The sequence below is a fragment of the Gracilinanus agilis genome, chromosome 6 (assembly GCF_016433145.1).
Source record: "Gracilinanus agilis isolate LMUSP501 chromosome 6, AgileGrace, whole genome shotgun sequence".
Classification (NCBI taxonomy): domain Eukaryota; kingdom Metazoa; phylum Chordata; class Mammalia; order Didelphimorphia; family Didelphidae; genus Gracilinanus; species Gracilinanus agilis.
In genome coordinates, this window is record NC_058135.1 from 257,888,602 (window position 1) to 257,912,682 (window position 24,081).

At 53.4% G+C, this 24,081-nt stretch overlaps 1 protein-coding gene across 1 annotated transcript in view; it reads right to left on the reverse strand.

Moving 5' to 3' along the window:
* The window catches only part of ABTB2 (ankyrin repeat and BTB domain containing 2), a 130,877-nt gene that overhangs the window by 5,227 nt on the left and 101,569 nt on the right, over positions 1-24,081 (reverse strand). The window contains exons 6-13 of the mRNA XM_044681848.1: positions 11,442-11,594; positions 9,532-9,619; positions 8,930-9,019; positions 8,603-8,704; positions 7,108-7,204; positions 5,864-5,990; positions 2,168-2,397; positions 11-101 (exon numbers count right to left, since the gene is read on the reverse strand). Coding sequence (XP_044537783.1) covers positions 11-101; positions 2,168-2,397; positions 5,864-5,990; positions 7,108-7,204; positions 8,603-8,704; positions 8,930-9,019; positions 9,532-9,619; positions 11,442-11,594 — 978 coding nt within the window. The remainder of the gene's footprint in view (positions 1-10; positions 102-2,167; positions 2,398-5,863; positions 5,991-7,107; positions 7,205-8,602; positions 8,705-8,929; positions 9,020-9,531; positions 9,620-11,441; positions 11,595-24,081) is intronic.

The following is a 24,081-nucleotide window of genomic DNA, read 5'->3' on the forward strand; positions in this document are numbered from 1 at the left end:
GGTGCAGAACTCCCGCAGCAGCCCCTGGACCACGGAGTAGCGAGACTGAGAGAAGGACGTCCTCAGGGACTCGATCCACACATGCAGCTTCCAGGGAACACCTGGGTGGGGGGAAGAGCCATTGCCTCAGTTTCCTCATCTGTAGAATGAGGGTGATCACGGCTCCCACCCCATGAGGCTAAGAAGAGGTCCTCCCTGCCAACAGCAGCCACTGACTGCCTCCCAGGAGACATCACTTTTTTGTTTGTTATCTTTACTTTCTGTCCTAGTAACAACTCTATGACAGAAGGGCAAGGGCTAGGCAAGTGGGGTTAAGTGACTTGCCCAGGGTCACCCAGCTGCCTAGGGTCTGAGGCCAGATTTGAACCCAGAACCTCCTGACTCCAGACCTGGCTCCCTATCCTCTGTACCATTCTCATTTTTCAGTTGTTTTTCCATCATGTCTGACTCTTTGTGACCCCATTTAGAGTTTTCTTGGCAAAGATACCAGAGTGGTTTGCCGTTTCCTCCTCCAGCTCATTTTACAGATGAAGAAACTGAGGCAAACAGGATGAAATGACTGGCTCAGGATCACACAACTACTATGTGTCTGACGCCAGATTTGAACTCAGGAAGAGGAGCCTTCCTGACTCCAGGCCTGGCACTCTATCCGCTGGGCCGCCTGGCTGTCCTTGGCAATTCCCCAAGCCTCTGAACTGCAGGCGAGCTGCCCACCTGCATCGGCGAATGGACTTTCTACCCTTCTACAGGAAGGAAATCCTAGATCAGGACCAAAAGATCTCCGAAGTCTCCTCACTCGCCCTCCCGGGCCCAGCCAGGGCCTTCCTACGCCTCTGATTTATGACTTTAGAGTATATTCACTTTATGGAGAGAGTATGTGTATTTCTACAGAGTGTCTTTATTCTGGAGTAAGTCTTAGAGGTCGTCTAGTTCAACCCCCTCCTTTTACACTTGGGGAAACTGAGGCCCAGAGCTGTCCCGTCTGGCTTAAGGCCCTCCTTACAGGAGGGAAGGCCGAGGCCCAGAGACGTCCGGTGACGGGCCCGGGCGACACAAGGAGGCCAGTCTGCAGGCTCTCGGCCCGCGCTCTATTCCGCCTGACCCCGCTGGGCTCCGGCCTCGGGCCTAACTGCCCCCTCGGCGCCCCCGTGCCGAGCCCCTTCCCTGTGGTTTGCGCCAACAATGGAGAGGTTTCCCTGCCTGAGCCCTGGGTGAGCTCCGTCCATTAGAGCTCGGTGAAAGGCCTGCTCAGAGTTAGGCTGTAATGAAAGCTTTAATTCACCGTTATGGCCCTCCGCTGACAAGGCAGGAGGTCGAGCTCTGGTTCGAAGTTAGAAAAATGGTTCTGGGGGGAGCTCGGGGGGAGCTCGGGGGGACGGGCTGCCCGTTATGGCCGGTCACGTGCGCTGGCTGGGCTTCTTCCAAGCTGCCTTCCTTCACGCCGCAGGAGGGCCTCTGAACCCCCTCCCGCCCCAGCGGGCCCCGCAGACTCCTTTACTGGGGAGCTCCTGCCTTCTGGGGCGAGAGGGCCACCCAGAAAACAGACCCCTGTGGGTCCCCCCCGGCCCCGTCCAAAGGCTGCCCTTTAGCGTGACAGTCGTGCAGCCGTCACCGGAGGACTCTCCTCCCCGGCCAGATGGCTGGGGGTGCTCATGAGCTCCAGATGGAACATAATGACTGTTTACAGGCTCCCAGGAGTGTCCGAGGAGCGCCGAGGCATCTAAGAGTGCCCGGCAGAGCTCATGGCTGAAAACTAATCATACTTCTTGGCCACTAGACAGAGACGCATCTCGTTTCTCCAGCCATGCTGAGGTGGGCTTTGGGGTAGGCAGGTGTGAACAGAACCTGTTAGGCCCACCAGACTCCTTCAGCGTTGCTTTTGATCACCGTCATCCCTATTTTATAGACGGGCAAACTGAGGCCAGCCACTACTCTCAACATGACTGCAGAACAGGTTTCCTTCCCCAGCATCGTGTTCATCCCGAGACTCTGCACACAGTAGGTGTACAGGCGCTGTCATTTCCGATTAAGTCAAGCCTCCTGCACCAGGGACGATCGGATTCAGAACGGGCCCCTTTTCCCCCCATGAAACTTCTCTCTGCTTTTTCTGAAGCAGAGCATGGGCAGGAGGAAGGAGGTGGGGAAGACGTGGCCTTTGTGCACTCACCGAGCGTCCTCAGCTCCATCGTGATGTCCACGTAGCCGTGCTCAGCGCTGTAGTACATGGCCTCCTGCAATGCCTTCATCCTGGTCCTGCAGAGCCGAATCTGGCCCTCACTACTGCTGCCCTGACTGGACGTGTCGCTCTCCTCCACACCCTCAGCCAAGATCTCCTCCAGGGACAGGACATCAGCCTTGGACTGCTGTGGCTGGGTCAGGAGCTTTCTCAGGACGTTTCTGTCGGACAAGGACGGAGAAGGTAGGGAGAGGAGTGAGAGAAGCCTATGGGGGCTGGCATCATAGTATTCGTTTGCCCATTCACAATTTGTCCATCCATCCATCCAATCATCCATCCATCTGTTCTTCCATCTGTATGTCTATCCATCCACTTATCCATTCACTCGTTCATCCATCCATCTTTTCATTCATACATCTATCTGTTTGTCTATCCATATGTCCTTCTGTCCATCCATTTGTCCTTCCATTCATTTATCTGTCCATCCATCCACACACTTAACAAATATTAAACACTTGAGGATATAAAAACAAAAGGACAGCCCCAGGCTTTTTAAAGAGCTTATACTCTATTGGGGGAGTGGAACTCCTCCACTGAAGAGTAAAGGCAAATACAGAATATATGGGTAAATACAAGATATTTATGAACTCTTAGAAAATTGTGGTTCAGTATATAGAAAGTTGGCCTTGGAGTCAGGAAAGCTTAGACTTAGGTTTATAAAGGGCAGAAGGATGGACTCCATGGTCCCGCCTAAGCTCAAGACGTATGGTCCTTGTAAGTACTCCATGATTTGTTGTTGAATAAATGATTACTAAGTTAGAATTTGGACTATCAATTGAGGAATGTTTATTGGGAACACTGGGGACAATCAAGGTCTGCACACATAGCTTATCAGACTGTGTCCAGCAGGGGTCATAGTCTAAAGTCTACAAAGAGAGCCAATGATAGAGATGCTCTGAGCAGGAAAGAGAGAGACCTCTGAACTCTATACTCCACATGGGCTTTGGAAGCACCAGCCTTAGACTTTCACCCGTACATTTCCTACCAAAATAGGCAATGATTACAATTTTCCTTTTTCTTCCCCCTCCTCCCCCTCTCTCTAATGTTTCTTTTATCATTTTCTGAACTCTTCTGCTTCTTTAGAGATTCAAGGAGAAATGAAAGTCCTTTCTGGGGTTGCCCTTCCTTATAGATTCCCTCCTTATCTCCTCCCTGACCCCAGTCATCTCATAGGATTGTAGAATTTAGTGCTGGAAGAGATTTTAAAGATCAAAGAATCTAATCCTCTCATTTTTCAAATGAAGAACCTGAAGCCCAGGGCAGGGAAATGAATTCTCCAAAGTCACATGGGGTAGAGTAGGATTTGGATCCATGTCCTCTAACAGTAAATGAAGTGCCCTGCCCACTACCCCACATTGCTTCCTTGGCTCCCTTCAGGAGGCCTGGCTCTGGGAAGCAGAATTATTCATACAGGGAAGCTGAGGGAGGAGCCAGATGGGGAGCAGGGCAAGGCTGAAGCCTATGCCAGCAAACCCCAGCTAGGCAGCAGGATTAAGCATTGGCCCTGAGAACCCAACCTGGAAAGCCACTGAAGCCCATCCCACCATTTCTCTTGTAGTACCCCGGGGGCTACTAGCTGCTTCCCAACTGGAGTTTCATTTATTTTTCCTTTGATGGCTGTAGCCCCAGAGAAGGGTCAGATAGAGGGAGAGCTATTCCTCCAAGTGGCCACCAGCAGGAGCTGTCCCTACACATATGGGACACAGGGAGGCCCTGAGCTCCACTTTTTGAATGAATATATACTTTGGGGCACATATAAGGATAATTTGCCCCACTCTTGCCTTCACCCTCCTCTCCAACTGATCCTATACTCTGGAGAGAGGGTCAGGGAAAAAAAAAATCATCTGGCCTCCTCCTCCTGTGCTTTCTGAAGAAGGAGCTATTGGACCTTGGATCCCCCATTCCTATTACTGCATTTTTATTAAAAACTCTTCCCTTCTGCCTTGGAATCAAAAAAGTGGTAAGAGCTGGGCGACTTGGGGTTAAGTGATTTGCCCAGAGTCACACAGTTAGGAAGTATCTGAGCCCAGTTTTGAACCCAAGATCTCCCATCTCTAGGGCTGGTTCTTTTATCCACTGAGCTACCTAGCTGCCTCCCTATTACTTCGGATCCACGGATTACTAGAAGAATCTGGAGGCAAGTGACTTCTCTCAGTTTCCTCATCTGTAAAATGATGGGGTTGCAAAGAGATGATTTAAAAAAAAGGGAAGGGAAAGGACCTAGTTGTTTAAAAATATTTCTAGCAGCTCCTTTTGTGGTGGCAAAGAATGGAAAATGGAGGGGATGTCTATCCGCTGGGGAGTGGCTGAACAAATTGTGGCATATGATGGTGATGGAATACTTTTGTGCAATGAGAAATGATCAGCAAGATGATTTCGAAAAAAAACTGGAAAGATCTATAGTAACAGATGCAGAGGGAAATAAGAAGAACCAGGAGGAACAGTGTATACAGGAACAGCAATATTGTAGGATGATCAACCGTGAAAACTTGGCTACTCTCAGCAGTGCAGTGATCTAGGACAATCCTGAAAGACTTATGACTGGGAATGCTCTTCACCTCCAGAGAAAGAACTGTAGGAATCATATTTCACATCAGTGTATTTACGATTTTATTTTGGGGTTTTGGTTACATATAAGTTTGCTCTTACAACAATGACCAATATGGAAGGGTGCTTTGCATGACAACTAAAAAAACAGTAAAGAAAATGACGGTGACTTCCATGGTCCATCCCAGCTCTTTATATATAATTGCTGTTTTTCGTCTAAACATGGATTTAACTCTTTTTTTAAATTTTTATTATTTATTTTTAAACCCTTACCTTCCATCTTGGAGTCAATACTGTGTATTGGCTCCAAGGCAGAAGAGTGGAAAGGGTAGGCAATGGGGGTCAAGTGACTTGCCCAGGGTCACACAGCTGGGAAGTGTCTGAGGCCGGATTTGAACCTAGGACCTCCCGTCTCTAGACCTGGATCTCAATCCACTGAGCTACCCAGCTGTCCCCCTAACTCTTTTTTTAGAATTCTATATTTAAATTTTTTTAAATAATATTTTATTTTTTTTCCTATTATAATTTTTTTAACATCCATCTTTTTTAATGTTTTGAGTTCCAAATTCTCTCCTTTCTTCTGGCCCTCCCTTCCTCCCTCCCCTCTCCCTGAGATAATAAGCACTGATATTGATTTTGCATGTGCAATGTCAAGCATTTTTTTCTGGACTTAACTTTTAACATAGGTGGCCAACCCCAAAGCCATGCCTTTCTGCAGAAGGGAACCCTGTGCTTGGGCCGGTTAGCACATTTGAGAATTTAGCTTGGGAGATGGGTGGGAAAGCAAATGGGGCCATGTTGGATGCTTGACAGCCTGCCATTTTTAGGTTTATTTCACCCCACTTCATAGCTAGGTCTTTACCCTTAAAAAAGCCACAGGTAGGTTCGGTTTAGAGACAGCAGTGTTCCCCGGCTCTGACCGCCCAGCCCAAGTGTTCCTGAAAGAGAGTCCAGCCCTTCAACCCTTTCCCCAACAAGAGATCAAGCTTCTCTCTCTCTTCCTAGTCCTCTCTGCCTCCCTTGTTCCTCCTGGCTGACATACTGGGACACTGGGGGTGGAGGTGGGGGCATCGCACTTACCTGTGCCCATGGGCTGCTGAGTGGCTGAAGCAGTTCATATCTTCATGGAGCGAGGAGGTGGCTTCTAGCATGCTCAGGAGAGGGTCGGCTCCCCGGCTCAGCAATAAACTGACTAGCTCATAGTTCCCTGAAACAGAAGGTGGATCTCCTTATAGCCTATCTCTCCAGAATTCAAAGCAATCATCCAATCGTCAGGGCAGCTTGGTGGCTCAGTGGATAGAATGCCAGGCCCAGAGTTGGGAAGCCTTGGGTTCAAATTTGGCCTCAGAAACTCCTAGCTCTATGACCTTGTATGGGCAACTCACTTACATCAAGTAAAGGTTATTATTATTATTAAAAAAATTTTTTTTAAACCCTTACCTTCCGTCTTAGAATTAGTACAGGGTGTTGGTTCCAAGACAGAAGAGCGGTAAGGGCTAGGCAATGGGGGTTAAGTGACTTGCCCAGGGTCACTCAGCTAGGAAGTGTCTGAAGCCAGATTTAACCCAGGATTTCCAGTGTCTAGGCCAGGCTCTCTATCCACTGAGCCACCCAGCTGTGCTCCCCCATCCTAATGATGTTAAAATAAAAAAGCTTCAAAGGGACACTTGATTGGTCAAATCTGAAGGTGAAAGGGACCCGAGGGAAGTCTGTTATCCAAAAACAAAAAAACACCAAAATTTATAAGCCTCCTCTGTTGACATTTCACAAGGGACAAAGTGAAAAAAAGCTCTGGGATGACAAATTTAGAGAAAGAAGACAGGAGATTCTCTCTCTCTCTTTCCCTCTCTCTGTCTCTGTCTGTCTGTCTCTGTGTCTCTCTATGTCTCTCTGTCTGTCTGTCTCTCTGTCTGTCTCTCTGTCTGCCTGTCTCTCTGTCTCTCTCTCTCTGCCTCTATTCCTTTCCCTCTCCCTCCCTTTTCCTCTCCCTCTTCCTCTCCTCTTTCTCCCTTCCTCTGTCTCTCGCTTTGTCTCCTTTAGGGTTTTCGAAGGCCACCCACAGAAAATCCTGCTCACTCAAGGATCCCCTCTTGGTGTCTCTGTTTAGTCTTGTCTGGGTGCCAAGCTCTGCACAGACCCTCTGATGGATGGGGAGAGTGGCACGTCGGGGAAGAGAATCCAAACTCCCTGGAAGGGTTTCAAGTCCTCCCCAAAGTCTTTACAGGGTTCGCGTGATACCGACTGCACTGCCAGGAGCCTCGGCTGGCCCGGAAGGGCTGCTGGTGTTTGGGGGCCCCGTCGGTGGGCGGAGGAGGGGCCCTTACCTGCTGCAGAGGCCAGCTGCAGGGGCGTCTCGGCATAGCTCTCCTCCTCACTGTTGACTGCAGAGCCCTCCACGTGGGCGCCGGCGTCGAGGAGCAGCTGCCGGAGAAAGGCCAGAGAACCTGGTTGAGCCTGGGTGTGGGGGGGCCTGCGGCCGGGCAGGCTTGTTGCAGAGTGGGCAGAGGAGGGGAGGGGCTCTGGACCCTTTGCTGGGAGCTTCAGAACTACAGGAGGGTGTCGGGGTTTTTCATGGCGAGGACAACCCAGGAAATAAACCCCCCGAGAAGAAACTCTTCTTCTGGACACCCCCCGGGGCCCTCTGCCAGGCCCTCATAGCCTACAGCTTGATCAGGCTGGCGGGTGGGAAACCTGGCTGTGACGGGGAAAGGGGGTCCCCCTGCTCTCCTGGCTTAGCTTGGGGGGCTTTGCCCCCCGGATTCTGGGACTGCTGACGTCTTCAGCACCGGCCAGGCCAAGCCTTCTCCACCGGCTTGGTGAAAGGGTGGGCAGGCATTCTGGAGCCCCGTCCCTGCCGGGTGCTGTTGTGGGTGCTGGGGACGGAGACGAAAAGCCTCGGAGGGGCTGACTCTGGGGCCGGGAGGCTGACGAGTTAGTGCCGAGAAGCCCGCCAGGCTGTGTGCGTGTGGGGGGGGTGAGGGCCAGAGGCCAGCCGCGAGGCTGCTCAGAGAGACGCCCGTCTGTCAGAAACGCCCTGGCACGGGGGCTGTGCCCCTGCCAGGGAGGCGGCGACCAGACTGGGTGCGAGTCCAGACACTCCCAGGAGAGCGACGAGGGCCGCCCCAGAGCAGAGCGGCCGCGGAAGGGGGCCAGTTCTCTCTCCTCGGAGGTCCCCAAGCACCGGCTGGAGGATGACTTTTGGGGAATTCTTGTTTAGGCCAGGTTGGGCTCCCACCTCCTCGGAGGGTCTCGTGGCATGAGCATTGGCTTTGGAGACAGAGGACCCGGGTTCAAATTCTGCTTATGAGGCTTTACAAAAATTCCTGGGACTCTCGGCAAGTCTCTCTAGAGCAGTGATTCCCAAAGTGGGTGCCAGCGCCCCCTGGTGGGTGCTGCAGTGATTCCCAAAGTGGGTGCCAGCGCCCCCTGGTGGGTGCTGCAGCGATCCTGGGGACGGTGATGGCTGCAGGGGCATTTCTCTTTCCTATTCATTGCTATTAACATTTAAAAAAATTAATTTCCAGGGGGTCAAGTAATATTTTTTCTGGAAAGGGGGCGGGAGGCCAAAAAAAGTTGAGGACCCCCTGCTCTAAACCTCATGTGTCGAAAGAGGGCTCTGGACTAGACGGCCTCTGAGGCCCCTTCTGCCTCTCTAGCTGAGCTTCTCCACCTCCGCCACTTTGATTCTGGAAGCCTCCCCTCCGGCCGTGCTCTTCTCTCGGGGTCACCTCTGGGATGCCCAAGAATGGTGAGGTCGTAGCAGGAAGGCCAAGCGCGCTCTCGAGAGCCCGAGGGGGCAGGATGGTGCCGACGGCTCACCTGAACAACCGAGATGTGCCCGTGCAGCACGGCGAACGTCAGCGAGGTCCAGTGGCGGCTGTCGGGGTGCACGGAGGGGTATCGGGGAGAACTGCTCGGGACCTGCGGGATGGAGGTCCAGTTAGAGCTGACTGACACCCCTGAGAAGTGGCCGTGCCCGCTCTGGAGGGGGGCTGCGCCAGGCGAGGGGAATGGGGAGGGGGGTGCAGCCCCCCCGGAGCCCGGGACCCCGACCTCCTTCTGGCGCAGACAGAGCTGCTCTCGGGGCCTAAACTGTCCGTGTCTAGGCTGGGCCACGAGGAGGGCAGGAGGTTGGGGGTCACTTACTGGGATGTCCAGGTTGGCGCCGGCGTCGATCAGCATCTGCACCATCGCCTCGTCCCCGGCAGCACAGGCGTACATGAGTGGGGTCATCCCCTAGACGGACCAAACACAGACGCTCGGCTGTTGGAAGGGTCTCGGGGGACCCCGAGTCTCTAGTGGCCCCCACGGTGGGGGCGAGCGTGCGGGAAGAGATGGAGCCTCGCATCCTGCCTAGCCGGGGGACAGCGGGGAAGATGTGGGGAAGACGCTTCACCCCTCCGGGCTCGGGGTTCCTCATCTATAAAATGGGGGGCTCTGGGGAGGCACACACAGAGAGCTCCAGGATTCCAACCTCGCTCTCTTCTGACTCCGTCCAGGTTCGGTGCTCTTAATTCACCAAAATACTTGCCACCCGGGCCCCGGGCGATGCCTGTACAGGGTTCAAATCCCGAGACTTGACTGCACCCTAGCTGTGTGTGACTGAATCACGATTCCTCGGGGGGCCCCTTTTTTCAGCTGTAAAACCACTGACTGAGGCAGGGTGGCCTCAGAGGGTCTGAAGTCTTAACTAAAGAAAACGGTAGAGAAAAATCTGTGGCGGGGTCGAGAGCCCCCCCCCCCCCCACGACGCCCCTGTTTTCCGGGGGCTCCGTCACGGCCACGATGCAAGGCCGCTTCCTCTCTCCAGCCCGGACACGCAGGACTGGCTCCCACCTTCCCGAAGGGCCCTGCAGAGGAGCCGTGAGCTCCCAGGGGCTTCCTGGCAAGCATTTTCCTGGAGCCTTAAAACGTTATTTATTAAGTGATGCAGACAAGATCGCCAGCCTGGTAAATCCCTCTCTGGACCCGGAGACCAAAGAACAGGCGGAGAGAAGGCGGGGGAGCCGGGGCTGCTCCCCACAGATCGCTCTGAGCCCCCAAAGGCAGGCGGCCTTCCCCTGGAGGGCAGGGACTGTCCCTCCCCTCAGGACGTCTCTGCTCCTGGGCCCCGCCAAGCACACACTCTCCGTTTCTCCTTAAATACTTACCCCCCCCAGGACCCCCACTTTTGTTTGAGAGCCAATATGGGTTCCCAGGCACGGAGGGCCACCCAGCTAGCACCTCTCCACCTCTCGTCTGCTCAGAACGCTCCCCTCCGCACCCCTATCAGGGACCATCCACGCCAGCTCCCGTCTCCTCCGCAGAACCTTCCCAGACGCCCCCAGCGCCCACTTCTGAGCTCTCGTGGCCCGGAATGCCCGGACCCTTCCTTCCGGTCATCATGGCCTCGTGGCCCAAGTTTTCTTGACTCTTTGACCATATCACAAGCTCCTTAAAGATGGAGCGACGGCCAGCGAGGGGGCTCGGTCGATCGAAAGAGCCTCAGCCAGGCCTAGAGATGTTCTGGGTTTAAATCTGGTCTCAGACACTTCCCTGCGGTGTGACCCTGGGTGGGTCACTTAACTCCCATTGATCCTAGCAAATCCCTTACCAACCCCGGCCTCAGTTTTCTCATCTATGAAATGGGGGGTTGGACCATTTGGCCTCTGAGGTCCCTTCCATGACTCTATGAACACATAAATCATCTAGAACTATAGCGAAATGCACACAGTAGGTCCTCCGTCAATCTGTCCAATGAAAGACTGAGAGTCACGTGTGTCTGTGCGTCCAGTGCCTGTGAGAGGTACCAGGCGGGCTAACTTGGGCCTCCCGGCCTCCTGCCCCCACCAGGGAGATTCTCCAGCATCCCAAAGTTAGAAGTGGAGCCCTGAGAAATGAGAAGTAGGTCGAGCCCTGGATTTCCTAGCTTGAGTTATAAAGACCATAAAAAGAATTGCAGACCTTAAACCAACAAGAAAAGACTACATTGACTTTTGGGTCTTGTGCAGTGATGACTTGGAGCAGGGAGGGCAAACTTCTTAAAGAGGGGCTGAAGGAAAGGAAATGCTCCTCTGTCAGTCTGTTTCTAAGGCAACTCTCCAAGTTTCATTGTATTGTCTCCTACTCGTTGTATTCTTCAGATTAGGAATAATGTTGGGCAGCCAGATAGAACATTTCAGGGGGCCGCATCTGACCTGGGCTGGAGTTTGCCCATCACTGGCTTGGATGAACCCATCCTCGCACACTGGACTTTCTCACCGTTATATAAATGTGAGCTAAGAACTTTACATATATAATCTCATCTGATGTGAGGTGTGAGAATGGGAGGAATGGGGAACTGTCTCCAGGCTTTTTACATAGTACTTAATCAATCCTTCCTTCCTTCCTTCCTTCCTTCCTTCCTTCCTTCCTTCCTTTTTTTTTTTAAAACCATCACCTTCCATTTTAGAATCAATACTNCCCCTATAGGGAACTTTCTTAGAGAAGTTCAGACACTTTAGAGGCTTGACCACGGGCCCTCCCGACATCCGTGTGGCCAGCAGGGCCGCCTTGTCCCCCTCGTCCTCTAGAAAGTCGTGCGCAGGCTTGAGACGCCCCCCGGCCCCCGCCAGCTCTCCTTAGAGGGTGTCGGGCCTTGCATCCTCCCCTCGCAACCCAGCAGAGAAGGGGCACCTACTTTAACTGGCGGGGCTCACAGTCCAGGCCGGGCAGGAGCAGTCTGGCCGTCTGCCGGATGTCGTCGCTGTCCACGGTCAGGCTGCGCCGGTGTTCCGCGTAGGTGATGGCCACCCGCATCCACTCCATCAGGGGAGGGAGAAGCATGAAGGGCCTGCAAGACAATGGAAAGAGCACAGGGTCAGCGTGGGGGGGAGTCAGGACGGAAGGGTGGAGAAGAGGACTCAGAGAACAGCTGGCGAGTCTTTGGTCTTACAGCTTCTTCTTAAAAAACCCTCATCTTCCATATTGGAGTCAATCCTGGGATTGGGCTCCGAGGCAGAAGAGTGGTGAGGGCTGGGCAATGGAGGTCAAGGGACTGGCCCAGGGTCACACTGCTGGGAAGTGTCTGAGGTCAGAGTGGAACCCAGGACCTCCCATCTCTAGGCCTGGCTCTCAATTCACTGGGCTAACTAGCTGCCCCCTCTCCTAGCTCTCTTTTCGTACCCTGTCCGACAAGCCAGAGAGGAGAGAGAGGCAGCCGTCCAGGGACAGGGAGAGGACACGGTCGGGAGAAACAGCCCGGAACCATTAAGGCACAGACGGTGCCGCCAGGCTCTGGGCCCAAACCCTGCTGACTGCTCTATCCCGGCCTTGGGAGCTTCAAACACAGGCCAAGGAAGCATCATCCGCGGTCAAGGGGGAGTCGGTTGATGGTCAGCTGACAGGCTGACCGAGTGCCCAGCTTCACAGTCCAGGCAGAATCAGAGAACTGGCCTTGCGGGAATAGCGGGGACGGCCCTGAGTTAACGGCAGTGGCGGGAGACGAGGCTTGGACCTCCCTCGAGACCCCAAGCAAATCCCTCCCCAGGTCAAAGCCTATAAGACGACGAGGCCTAAAGGATGCTCTGAAAGCCCTTCCCGGCTCTCAGGACAGGAGAGAGCGTTCACGTGAGGCTGAAACCTGGCCGAAGCTCTTTACGTGCACGATCGCGTCGCTGCCATTATCCTGACTTTACCGATGAGGAAACGGAGGCTGAGCGAGATCAAGCCACCTACCTGGAGTGACGCAGCAAGTAAATTCCCAGAGACAAGATTTGAACGCGGGTCCCCCCGGCCGCCGAGCCCAGCTCCATCCATTGGGAAGACGAGGGGCTGGAACTCAAAAGCCACCCAGGCCCCCCGCTGGCTCTCCTGGGCATATCATGGCCCTGCAGCCCCCAACGCTGCCTCTCTCCCCCTTCCCTGAGGGGACGAGCCGTCCGGCCCCTTCTGGGATGCGCGAGGCAGACCCGCCATCTTCCAGCAGGATCCGGAGGCCCATTTCCAACTAGGATTCCCAAATGGGCAAAGCCACCCCCCCATCCTGCCAGCCGAATGGGTGTAAATCAATCCATCTCTAGTAGAAGCGCCCTCAGCAGCCACCGGCTGGACAAGGAAGTCGCCCAGAGGGGCTCCTCCATCACGTGTTACTGTCCTGGGAAAGCCCCCATCGGAGGTGCGCCAGAGAGCTAGGACGCTGCTGAGGAGCCCCTCAGAACAGGAGAGGGCTTTCGGGGAAGGGTCGGGGCGCAGAATCCCTTAAGGAGGACGGCGCGATAATGGGGATAACGGGCTCGGAGGGGAGCCTCCTCTTCCTGGGAAGAAGCATCCCAGGGCAGCTTTCATCTCGCCACAAGCAAGGTGATGCCTCTCGGACAAAGCTCCCGCTTCCTCCCCTCCCCCAGCCTCCTTCTTTGTTCCTGCTCCGTCCTGCCTGCCATCACCCACCCACCATCTTCGAGTCGGGGAGGCGGCTGGGAGCCGCTCGGGGCTGCTCCCGCTAATGAAGGAGGGTTGCCCAGGTCCCTTCCAAGGGCTTTGTCTAGCTTCCCGAGGCCGCGAGGACCCCCTCAGGAGACCATTTCACAGTCTAATAGATTTGGCCATTAGGGAAGTCTCCCTGACAACCAGCCTCTGCTTCATGACTCACTGGACATCCAGACTGCCCCAGATGGATGGAGCCCTGCTCCAGGCTCTCCATCCCCAGAAGAAAGGCTGTCTGTCACCCGCAAGCTGCTCCCGTAAGCAGGTCTCTCTAATGACAAGCCGGCGGAGCCGTTTCCCTCTTCCCTCCCCTGTGGGCTCCATAGAGGGGCTGCATGGAGGGGACGCCGGCTTCCCTCCGACTTTGGCGCTGGTTCTGCTAGAGCTCACTAAGGTCCCGGAGAGGCAGCCCGGCCTCCAGGAAGGAACAATGGATTTAGAAGTCCAAAGATCTGTGTTCGAGTCTGGACCATGTCGCTGCCTGAGGCTCCTGAGAATCCGAAAGATCCTTATGGGAAAAGAGAGATTCTAATATTTGCACGACCTACCCATTGATGGCTAGCTATGCCTTTACTTGGCTTCAAAATAGGGGCTTCCCAAGTACAAGACGGGGGACATGTGGCTCCACTGGAGTCTGCTGTACTACTGTGTGACCCTGGGCAAGTCCCTTACCTCCCATCGCCTAGCTCTTCTGCCTTACAGCCAGTACACAGTTTTGATGCTAAGGTGGAAATAAGGGTTAAAAGTAAAACACTTGACTAATTCTAGTAGTTATTATTAATAACAGATACTAACGGTCTGAATACTAGTAACAGGAGGCGGCTATGAATGGAGCTGGGGTGAGAGACGTGGCCACGCTAAAGTCGTAGAAAGAGCCCACAGACCCACTCGTGAGTGATCTTTCTGCCATCGGACCAGTTCTGAAAGCCAGCTGTCTCAGAAGTGGGGCCACCGGCCGCCATCTGTAAACGAGACCACCCGGACGTCCGAAGCCTTCAGGTCAAAGCAGGAAGCCTCGCTCACAAAACCAACATTGCCCAGTGGCTGCCTGGCCGGTCCCTTCTGTGACGGCCACCACGAAGGGCCAGCTAGCCTCTCTTAAAGCCTCCAGGGACGGCGAGTCGCCGCTTCTTCCATCCTGGGATTCCTCTCGAGTTGTGTATAAAGTCCAAATCTGCCGTGTGGCTCGCTGAGTTGTCCTCCAAATATTGACAGACCCTGGGCAAGTCACTTCCCTGTAGAGAACCTCAGTTTTCTCACCTGAAAAATGAGGGTTGGGTGGACGACTCCTCCGGCCCCTTTTGGCTCTAAATCTTTGACCCACACGGAGCTCGCAGTCTGCTTAAACCAGCGATTCCCAAAGTGGGCGCCACCGCCCCCTGGTGGGTGCTGCAGCGATCCAGGGGCGCGGGGATGGCCACAGGGGCATTTATCTCTCCTATTAATTGCTATTAAAATAAAAATTAATTTCCAGGGGGCTAAGTCACATTTTTTTTTTCTGGAAAGGGGGTGGAAGGCCAAAAAAGTTTGGGAATCATTGGCTTCCCCCACTCCATTGATGATCCGAGCCCAAAGGGGCGATGAATTCTACATGTATCCCCATTAATGTTTTCTATATTAACTTCCCCGGATAAGGCACAAGGCTTGACCTAAACATCATTAGCCTTGGGAACAGAAGAGTAAAGAAAAGATAATGCACCATTTAGCAAATCTGCGTTGTGTCTGTTAGATAACAGCCAAAGCCAAATGTATGGTTTCTATGGGCACAAAGTCTCCCGGAGCCTCTCCGTGCCGGTCCGTCTCCCTCTTCTTCCAAAGCGTGACCCAGCGAGGCAGAGCTAACGGGGAGCACGTTCCACTGAGACACGAATGACGGCAGGAGGACGTGGGGCGCTCGCTGGTGGGGCGTTTTCTGCCCTTCTGAAGATGGCACGTGGCCACGTGCATTATGAACACGCACAGAGAGCCAGCTCGGAGATGCCTTCTGAAGACAAGGTCACCTCGTTTCCTTCTGCCCTTGGGGGACGTCTGCCGCCCACCTGCAAAGCCCAGCTCCTCCGGCCCTCCTCCCTTGGCCAGAGTCACCCAGGGGGACCACTGGAGGGTGAAATGGCTCGGATGGATGCCCCAAGCATGCCCTGGGGGTCTTTAGGGCTGGAGAAACTGGACCGCTTTCAGCAATCTGATGCTCCAGAATTGCATTCAGGCAGGTTTGAAGCTTGAGGAGAATCTGGCAGCTCCGCGTTGGCCAGGCAGCAGTGGGAAGGGGGCCAGGACTCTGCCCCTGGATGCCAGGGGCCCCGCTCCGGCGAAGGGCAGCCTTCCTCCTCGAGGAAAGAGAACCCTCCGACCATCTACGGGGCACAGCAGTTTACTGGAAAGGGGAGAAACTTGGGGGTGGCGGGGCTGCCTCTGACGATTCCGTGTCTCCTTCCGCCTTTGTACCCCACGACTGGATTGTTTTCCACCCTCTTCTCTGCCTCCTAGAATCTCTAGCTTCTTTCAAGGTTAAGTTCGAGGGTTCTCCCTTTGACCCTGAGGCTTTGCCTCCCTCAACTCCTGAATTTCTTCAAGACTCGGTTCAAATCCCATCTTCTGCAAAAGACCTTTTTTTCTGGTCTCGTAGCATGCACTTAATAAATGCTTACTAGATTGGAAAGAAAGTTAAGAAGGTGCTGATGGAGGCTCTGTGTTCGAATCCGACCACAGATGATTCCAACTAGGATTTTCTGTGTGGGACGATTCTCTGGCCCCTGCCCTCTTCAGGTCTCCCAAATTTAGTGAATACTTTTTTTTAAAGCCTTTTTCTTCCATCTTAGAAGCAATACTGTGTATTGGTTCCAAGGCAGAAGAGAGCTGTAAGGGCTAGGCCATGGGCGCTAGTGACTTGCCCAGGGTCACACAGGCAGGAAGAGTCTGAGGTTGGATTTGAACCCAAGACCTCACACCTGTAGCACTGGCTCTCCATCCACCGAGTCACCCAGTTACCCCTCAGTGTACCCTTTTTTAGGGCCTCCACCGGCTGTTTTCTGATAGATGCTTTTATGGGAAAGGGAAATGAGATGTCTTCATCCTCAGAGGATCTCTGCTTGGACTTTTTCTCATCATCTCATGGCTAGGTTTCAGGCCGAGGGGCAACTTTTGGGCTAGCGTTGACTCGAGATGAGAAAGAATGATGAACCCAGCATTAAATAACCTCCTCCTGCATCACTTAGTATCACAGATGTCAGAGAAAGAAACGCCCCAAGAGGCTGTCTGGTCTGAGCCCCCTCATTTTTTCAGAGAAGGAATGAAGGTGTTGTTCAGCCACGTCCAACTCTTGATGACCCCATTTGGGGTTTTCTGGGCAAATATACCAGAATGGTTTGCCATTTCCTTCGCTAGCTCACTTGATGGATGAGGAAACTGAGGCCAACATGGTTAAGGGACTTGCCCAAGGTCACACAGCCAAGAAATGTTTGAGGCCAGATTTGAACTCGCTAAGACAAGTCTTCTTCCTGTACAGAGAGGCAAAGTAGAACAAACGCTTTCTAAGACGCCAGGAAGCTCGGAATCGTAGTTTCAGAGTGGTCTGAGATATCCAGCGGCCACAGTTTGATTCCTGCTTGAAAAAGAATCCTCCCGGATAACATCCCCAGCCACGACGTGAGGACTCCGAAGGAAGCACTCGTTCTGTCCCAGGGCAGCCCATTCCACATTTGGATAACTCTAATTGTTTGTTGTTTTGCAGCCTCTCCCCACTGGTGCTGGGTTTGCCTTTGGGGCCAAACGGAATGAGAATAATCCATCTCTCATGCCTCAGCCCTCTGAATACCGGAAGGCAGCTCCCCCATATTCCCTGTTTTCTCTTTTCAGGCTTAACACCCCTCAACAGGTCCCACCTGGCAGACTGGCTGCCCTTCCCCACAAGGCCCTCCTCCATCTCACTGACGTGCTTTGTAAAACATGGCGGCCTCCACCGAACCACATTCCCAGCGTGCTCTGGTGAAGGTGAAGGATGGCCTGGCTGTTGCCTCCTCATCCTCCTCGAGGACCTCCTCCTCGAGGACCTCCTCCGAAAGTGGCGCCCCTGAGATCACACAGAAGCCGTGAGCGTCCGCGTCTGGCACCCAGGCCCGTGTTCGTGCCCAGCGCCATGTTGGCTGACGAGCAACAGCTGATTTCTGTGTTTTTTCCAACTGTCAGGCCATTTGCACGGCAGACGCAAACCCTCCATGGAGGGTCCAGTCAAGGCCGTCCACAGTCCTGCTTTGTAAAAGCCTTTTCTTTCCTCTTAAAGAGCAGAGTGCGGTGGGGGAGGAAGAGCGAAAACAAGCAAACGCCAAGCTTGGAAACTCTAAATAAACCTGCATCCCTCGGCACGCTCAGGATTTATTGTGGGTCCACTCTGGGACGCGGGTCCTAACAGCGGGGAACAGGAAACGGCTCCGATTTCCAGGCTCAAAGCAGGCCCTGTTCCTACACGGGGATGGGCAGGGGGGCCTCAGCCAAACGGGTCCAAGTGGGCGGCCTGGATGCCCGCCTACGACCAGGAAGCCAGCAAGAGTCGAGGGGTTTGGCCGGTGCTTTGGGCAGGAAAGTCAGGCCTGGCATGGGGGTACCCAGACCGGATGAGGATGTGTCGCCTTTGCCGGAGCCCCATCCCTTTCCTGTGGCCCATCCAGGCCGGGCCCGGGCCTTGGGAGGCCAGATTATGGCTCCTTCATTGAATTCTTTGGCCATGGGCCCAGCAGGGTTTCAGATGGAGGGCAGGCCCTGAGCCTATCGCTGGGGGCACGGAGAGGGGGCATCGATGACTGGCAACAGGCTCGCTTCCTAACGAGAGATTTTGCCATCGTCTCTTAGCCCGTTTCCACCACAAGGCCCGGAACCCCGAGAAAGGAATCTCGAGGGCAAAGGCCAAAGGAAAACAACCTTGCTTAGCCAGGTGTGGCCAGAGAGATGTTCAGTCTCAGCCCCCCCAATTATCTCTCTCTCTGGCCCACCCTCAGCGGGGAGCAGCCTCCACACTGGGCTCGTCTGCTTTTCTTTTTGCACCATTCAAAATGGCCCCGTGGGTCTGCCAAGCAGCACGGCGCCCGCCGCTCTTTTCTCAACACTAGGATGTGAACTGGATGCTTTCCTGCCGGTTTGGGATAAGGAGCTCCCAGCTAGAGCTGGAAGGGAGCGTCAGAGATTTTCTAGCCCAGTTCCCTCCTCCTCCCTCAATCGAAAGAGGAAGAGACTTGGACTCTGAGAAGTTTGGTGATTTGCCCATAGATATCTGGCTAGGACGGGGTAGAGTAGAGATTTGAACTCGGGTCTCGAGGCTTCAAAGGCCACATTACCTCAAGGCTTACTTTCTTACCCTTTTTTGTTATTGTTGTTCCAAAGGCCCAGCCTCCTGAGATGGAAATTGGACAGTCACACAACGTTCCAATCCCTTATCAGGAGAGAAGCTTTTCCAGAAGGATCCAGGCAGCTTCCTTGGGGCCAGCTAAAGACGCCTCACCCACTCTCAGGTTCTCCTGCTCCCTGGTGGAATCAGAGTGGCTAAAAATGGGGCTAAAACTTTGTTTAGAACACAAGAAAAATAGTGTTTGAAAATCAGACTTTCTTCCAATCCAACTGAAGCAATTGTAGTCCAATTCACATCTTGGGTTAATTATTGGGAAAAAATGCGGGTAAACCAGAGTGATTCCCTCCAGTTCGGAGCTCGCCGTCTTTAGCCTCCTTTTACTTCCCTCCCTGCCTCTCCCGGTGCAAATGGAGCTGCTGCCCCGGAGATGCCGGGATGGGGGCGCGTTTCAGGGCTTAGGAATGGCTCGAGGATCTCTGGAGAGGACGCGGCTGCTCGGAGGAGACTCGCATTCACCAGCCCTCCCTCCATTTGGTATCCATTAGCGCGAACTCTAAATAAAGCTCTGCTCTCCGGAGCTTCCAGCTGCAGAGCTTATTGGCACGGGGATAGGCCTGGAAGGGCGACAAATTCCCAACGATCCCTAAGTGGATCATCTGTGGCAGTCCCTAGCTTTCTCCCGCCACCATGAGTACAGCTATCCCCGCCATGATAGCAGAAGCGGGACCCCAACTTTAGAGCTGGGCAGGACCTTGGAGTGTAGCTAGAAAACCACTTAGGAACTATTTCTGGATGTGCTCGAGGAGGAGAGTGGGCTGTTTGGCCTATGGGAAGTTGCAGAATTCCTCGGATGGCCTCAAACTCTCCCCTCAAAGGAAGGCCCAATCTTTTTTAATAACAGCATTCTAGGGGGCAGCTGGGTAGCTCAGGGGATGGAGAGCCAGCCCTAGAGACGGGAGGTCCTGGGTTCAAATCTGGCCTCAGACACTTCCCAGCTGTGTGACCCTGGGCAAGTCACTTGACCCCCATTGCCACTCTTCTGCCTTGGAGCCAATACACAGTATTGACTCCAAGACGGAAGGTGAGGGTTCAAAAATAAATAACAGCATTCTCCTGGGAGCCACAGAATCCTCCAGCCAAACTGCATGTTAGTCAGAGGGCAGTGGAGAGGTTCTGTGTGTGGTGGGTTTCAAGAGAAATCAAGGAAGGCTCCCAGGGGTGAACTTACGGGAAAATAAAACTCATGCAGGCTTATAAGACGATGAGCTGTACAGGACAGGCAGGCATATGCTGAGATCTGTGTATCATTGGAGGGAATGTACCCATCAATAAGATCATCTCAGTGTCTGAATTATTCATGATTCCCTTGATCTGTTCCATGCATCAGCCCTTTCCACCGAGTCCAAGAAAGCGAGAGGGGACTTCCAGACAGGGACCTATTTATTCTTCTTGTAGTTTGGAGATAAAGCACGGGGCACGGAGGAAAAAATGTTGGTGTGGGGATCACGGGTTTTGTTGTTGTTTTTTTGGGTGGAGGGAAGGAAGGAGTCTGGTCCTAGGGGTCCACTGATAAAGGCATCTCCTAGCATGAAGATGACATTCATAATCTTAAGGCCAGTCATCTTAGAGAAAACTGCCTGGGCCACTCGGAGGTCCAGGGACTCGCCCAGGCGTGCAGGCAAAACTTGAACCCTTCCCTCGAGGCACCGTTGTGATGCCGTGATCATGAACTTGGAGCTGAAATGCTCTCTCCTAGGTCATCTAGTCCCAGAAGGGGAACCGAGACCCAGAAGAGGTAAACGGACTTGTCTAAAGTCACGTAGCTCGTGGATGGGGGAACTGGATGGAAATCCACATCCTTTTAACCCCCCAAATCTAGCATTTGTTCAAACTGTACCATCCCACTGGAGTGAGGAATGACGTTTGGACGGCCCATGGGCTGCGCTGGCACCCCAAGAGAAGAGAAGAGAAGAGAAGGGCAGGAGGGCCTCCGAGCCCAAGATGGATCTTTTTTGGGGAGGATCCTGCAGAAAGATTCAGGCAGAAGATTTGTATGAACGGATGCAAAGTTCAGGGAACAAAACCAGGAGGACAATGTCCACAACGACCACAGTGACCTCGAGGAAAACAATCCTGGAAGGCTTTGCAGTACTGACCGACGCAGTGACCAAGCATGAATGGATGAAAAAGCCTATGTCCGGTACTTACTCTGTGCCTAGAACTGTGCTCATTGCTGGGGATCTAAATATCAACTGAAGACAGTCCCTGCCCTCAAGGAGCTTCCACCCTCTCATTGTCTTGTTATGTTTTTAGAGGGTCACACGATCGAGAGCTGGAAAGAGGGTCCCATCGCTTAGAGATGAAGAGCCCGCGGTCTAGGGAGGACCAGGCTCTTCATCAGGGTCGCGCACACATCAGAGGCAGAATCTGAACTATGCACAGAGAAGAGACGGGGTCCAGGGAAGAGTGGAGCCACAGCAAGGGTGAGGGGGGCTATCGCCAAGGACACTGGCAGCAGATTCCAGGAGTGTGGGTGACACTAATTGGATTGTGGTTCTGGCACTGAAAAGTGTGTGTCTCCTTTGGGGCAGAGATGGAGGTCTGGAGAGCAAGGAGTGTAAGCCAACTCCAGATAAATCATCATCTTGGAGAGCTAATGGTGGAAAATGCATCTCCACCATTTTCCCCCCGTAAGCCCTTGACTTCCATCTTTGAGTACCCATTTTACTACATTGTATTGTATTAGGAGCTGCCCTCTCTCAGGGCAAGTAGTTTTTTTATTTCTTAAAAAACATTTAGGGGGCAGCTGGGTAGCTCAGTGGATGGAGAGCCAGGCCTAGAGACGGGAGGTCCTAGGTTCAAATCTGGCCTCAGCCACTTCCTACCTGTGTGTCCCTGAGCAAGTCACTTGACCCCCATTGCCTAAAAAAAACCAAACCAAACCAAACCAAACCAAACCAAACCAAAAAACCATTTACCTTTCCCAGAATTAATACTGTGTATTGGTTCCAAGGCAGAAGTGCAGCAAGGAGCAGGTAGTGGGGGCTAAGTGATGGGTCCAGGGTCACACAGCTAGAAGGCATCTGAAGCCACATTTGAACCCAGAACCTCCCATCCCTCGCTCTATCCCCTGAGCTATCTAGCTGTCCCTTCTTCCCCACCTTTTAACATAAAGGTGGTGATTTCCAAATGATTTCCAGGTGATTTCCAAGAATGAGGTGTACAATTCTGGACCCAGTCAGGGGATGAAAGTTCCTTTTGAATTTATTTGTTATGAGGGAGAAGATTGCTGCCTGGAAGTGAGAGTTATATTTATAAAAAACCAACAAGAACAGGGAACTGATGAAACATCCAAAGCAAAAGGAAGGTCCATACGAGAAGGGCACAGGATGGGGGACGACTTGTGAGTGATCGCGGCCACCCTACGAGATTAGGAATCTGCCAAGAACAGAAGTGCTTGACTCAGAATGTTTTATGAAGGGTTCCAAAGCCCCAACAAGCCATTTACTAGAACCTGGGAGGGACTGAAGTCTCTGGTTACTGGGGGTTGGCATGTCTGCCCTTGTGTCTCGGCAGACGGTTCCTGGAAGAAGGAAAAGGACTTCCAGTGCGTGGTTCCAGTCAAAAAGAAAACTCCTTCACTCCGTTCTTTTCCAGTTGGGAAAGCCCAGCCGTCGGTGCCTTTTCCGGGGCTCATCCCTTTCAGTAAAGCAGGAGACAGCTCTGGAGGGGAACGTCTAGATGACGCCCAAGGTTTGGGCCAGCCTGGGGGGGCGGTGCCGCCTCTGAAGGATGGGGAGGGGGCCCTGCGGACCCGCCAGCACCAGCACCCACAGTCAAGCAGGGCCTTTCCCACTGGTAATTGGGAAAGACTCTGAGGCATCTTGTGGGTGAGATAAGGCAGATTCCAGTCAAGCCCATGGGCAAGATGCCACTCTCTCTGCACTCCTTTCTCACGGAGCTGGGAGGACTGGCGAGCCAGCAGAGAGCCAGACCCCTGGCTCAGTTTCGTTTCGCAGGACTGGTAAATGAGAGGGTGTCAGCCTCACAGGGCAGGTAGCCCAGTGGGCCAGGCTCCTATCTGGGCTTCACGTGGCCACCCTGGCCCGTGTGATCTCAATGGAAAGGTACAGAGTCGGCATCTCTCCCTCCCTCTCTCACTGGGGCGAAGCTTCCTTCCCAGCCCAGTGATTGCACGTGGCCAGCCCTGGGCTGTCGGGGGCCTTGTGTAGTCCCACTGAGGTTACCTGCTTGTGTCTAGGCTGTGGTGTGGCCAGGAACGAAGCCCAGGCCCCATTGCTGATGCATGAAAGCCAGACGGGCGGAGGCCTCCCCACCTTACTCAGAGTGGCTTCCCTCCCAGCTGTGGCCAACACCACCCAGACGTCTTGGCTTTCGACAGGTGGGCTAAGGATGCAGACAGTCACTTTTAGAAGCTTGCTAGCCGTAGGGGCCCTGGGCGAGTCACTCAGGTTCCTTTCTGTAAGAAAAAAGTGTGGAATTCGATGGTCTTCCAAGGCCCCTTCCAGGTCTGATGATGCCGAAGGTCTCGAAGACCAACTTCTACTCATTGCATAAACTCTTCCAACATTGCCAGAAAGCAGTCATGAGATAGTTAGGCAAAGAGGCTGGGGAGATGCATCCCTCCCAGTTGAGGGAGGACACGGGGTAAATCTTGTGGTCCCTGGAGCACCAGTGGATCAGGGCCTTAGTGCTAGGACGGACTCAGTCCAGCCCCCGATCATCATCGCGGAGGATGCTTCCTTAGCATTTTCCCGTCTGCTGGGCATTTCCTATCCTGCGCCTCATTTGGTCCTCACAAAGACCCTGCCAGGTTGGGACTCTGATCATCTCCCTTTTCTAGAAGAAAAGAACAAAGGTCCCAGGGGCAGAGCTACCTCCTAGGGATGGCCTCCGAGATGGGATTTGAACCCTGGCTGTCCTGATTCCAAGGTCTCCACTTGTCCGCTCTGGGGGGTTCTTCTCTACCTCAATGGTTCCTCTGGTACATTGGGCAGCTGAACTGCCTTTTCTGAAAGGAACCTTGAATCCAAGGCTGAATCCCTGAGAAAGAAGAGGCCCAACCAGACTGTGTTCCTTCTCAGCTCCATCCACACTCGATCGCCTGCACTCACAGCCACGTCTACACCTTGGCCCATCTCCATGCACCAGAGGACCAGACACCCAAGAGCATAAGGGAAAGAAACATCCAGGGCCAGGGGCCGCCCTCAGCTCCGGGAAGGGAGGAAAATCTTCCTTCCTTCCTTCCCCCGATCCTGCCAGGTGTTGGCCTTCTGAAGATCCATAAACATGAAGGAAATCTGAACTGGGGCAGGGTCTACGCGGGTTATCATTCAGGGGAGATTTATCCTGCAGAAGGAGATGAATCTTGAATATCCACCTGACAAAAGCATATCCAAGCATTTGGTCCTTTTAACTAACACGGGAGGAGGAGGGATGTGGTATAGATAATACTATAATCTCTATTTTACAGATAAAAGAGGCAAAAAAAAAAAAA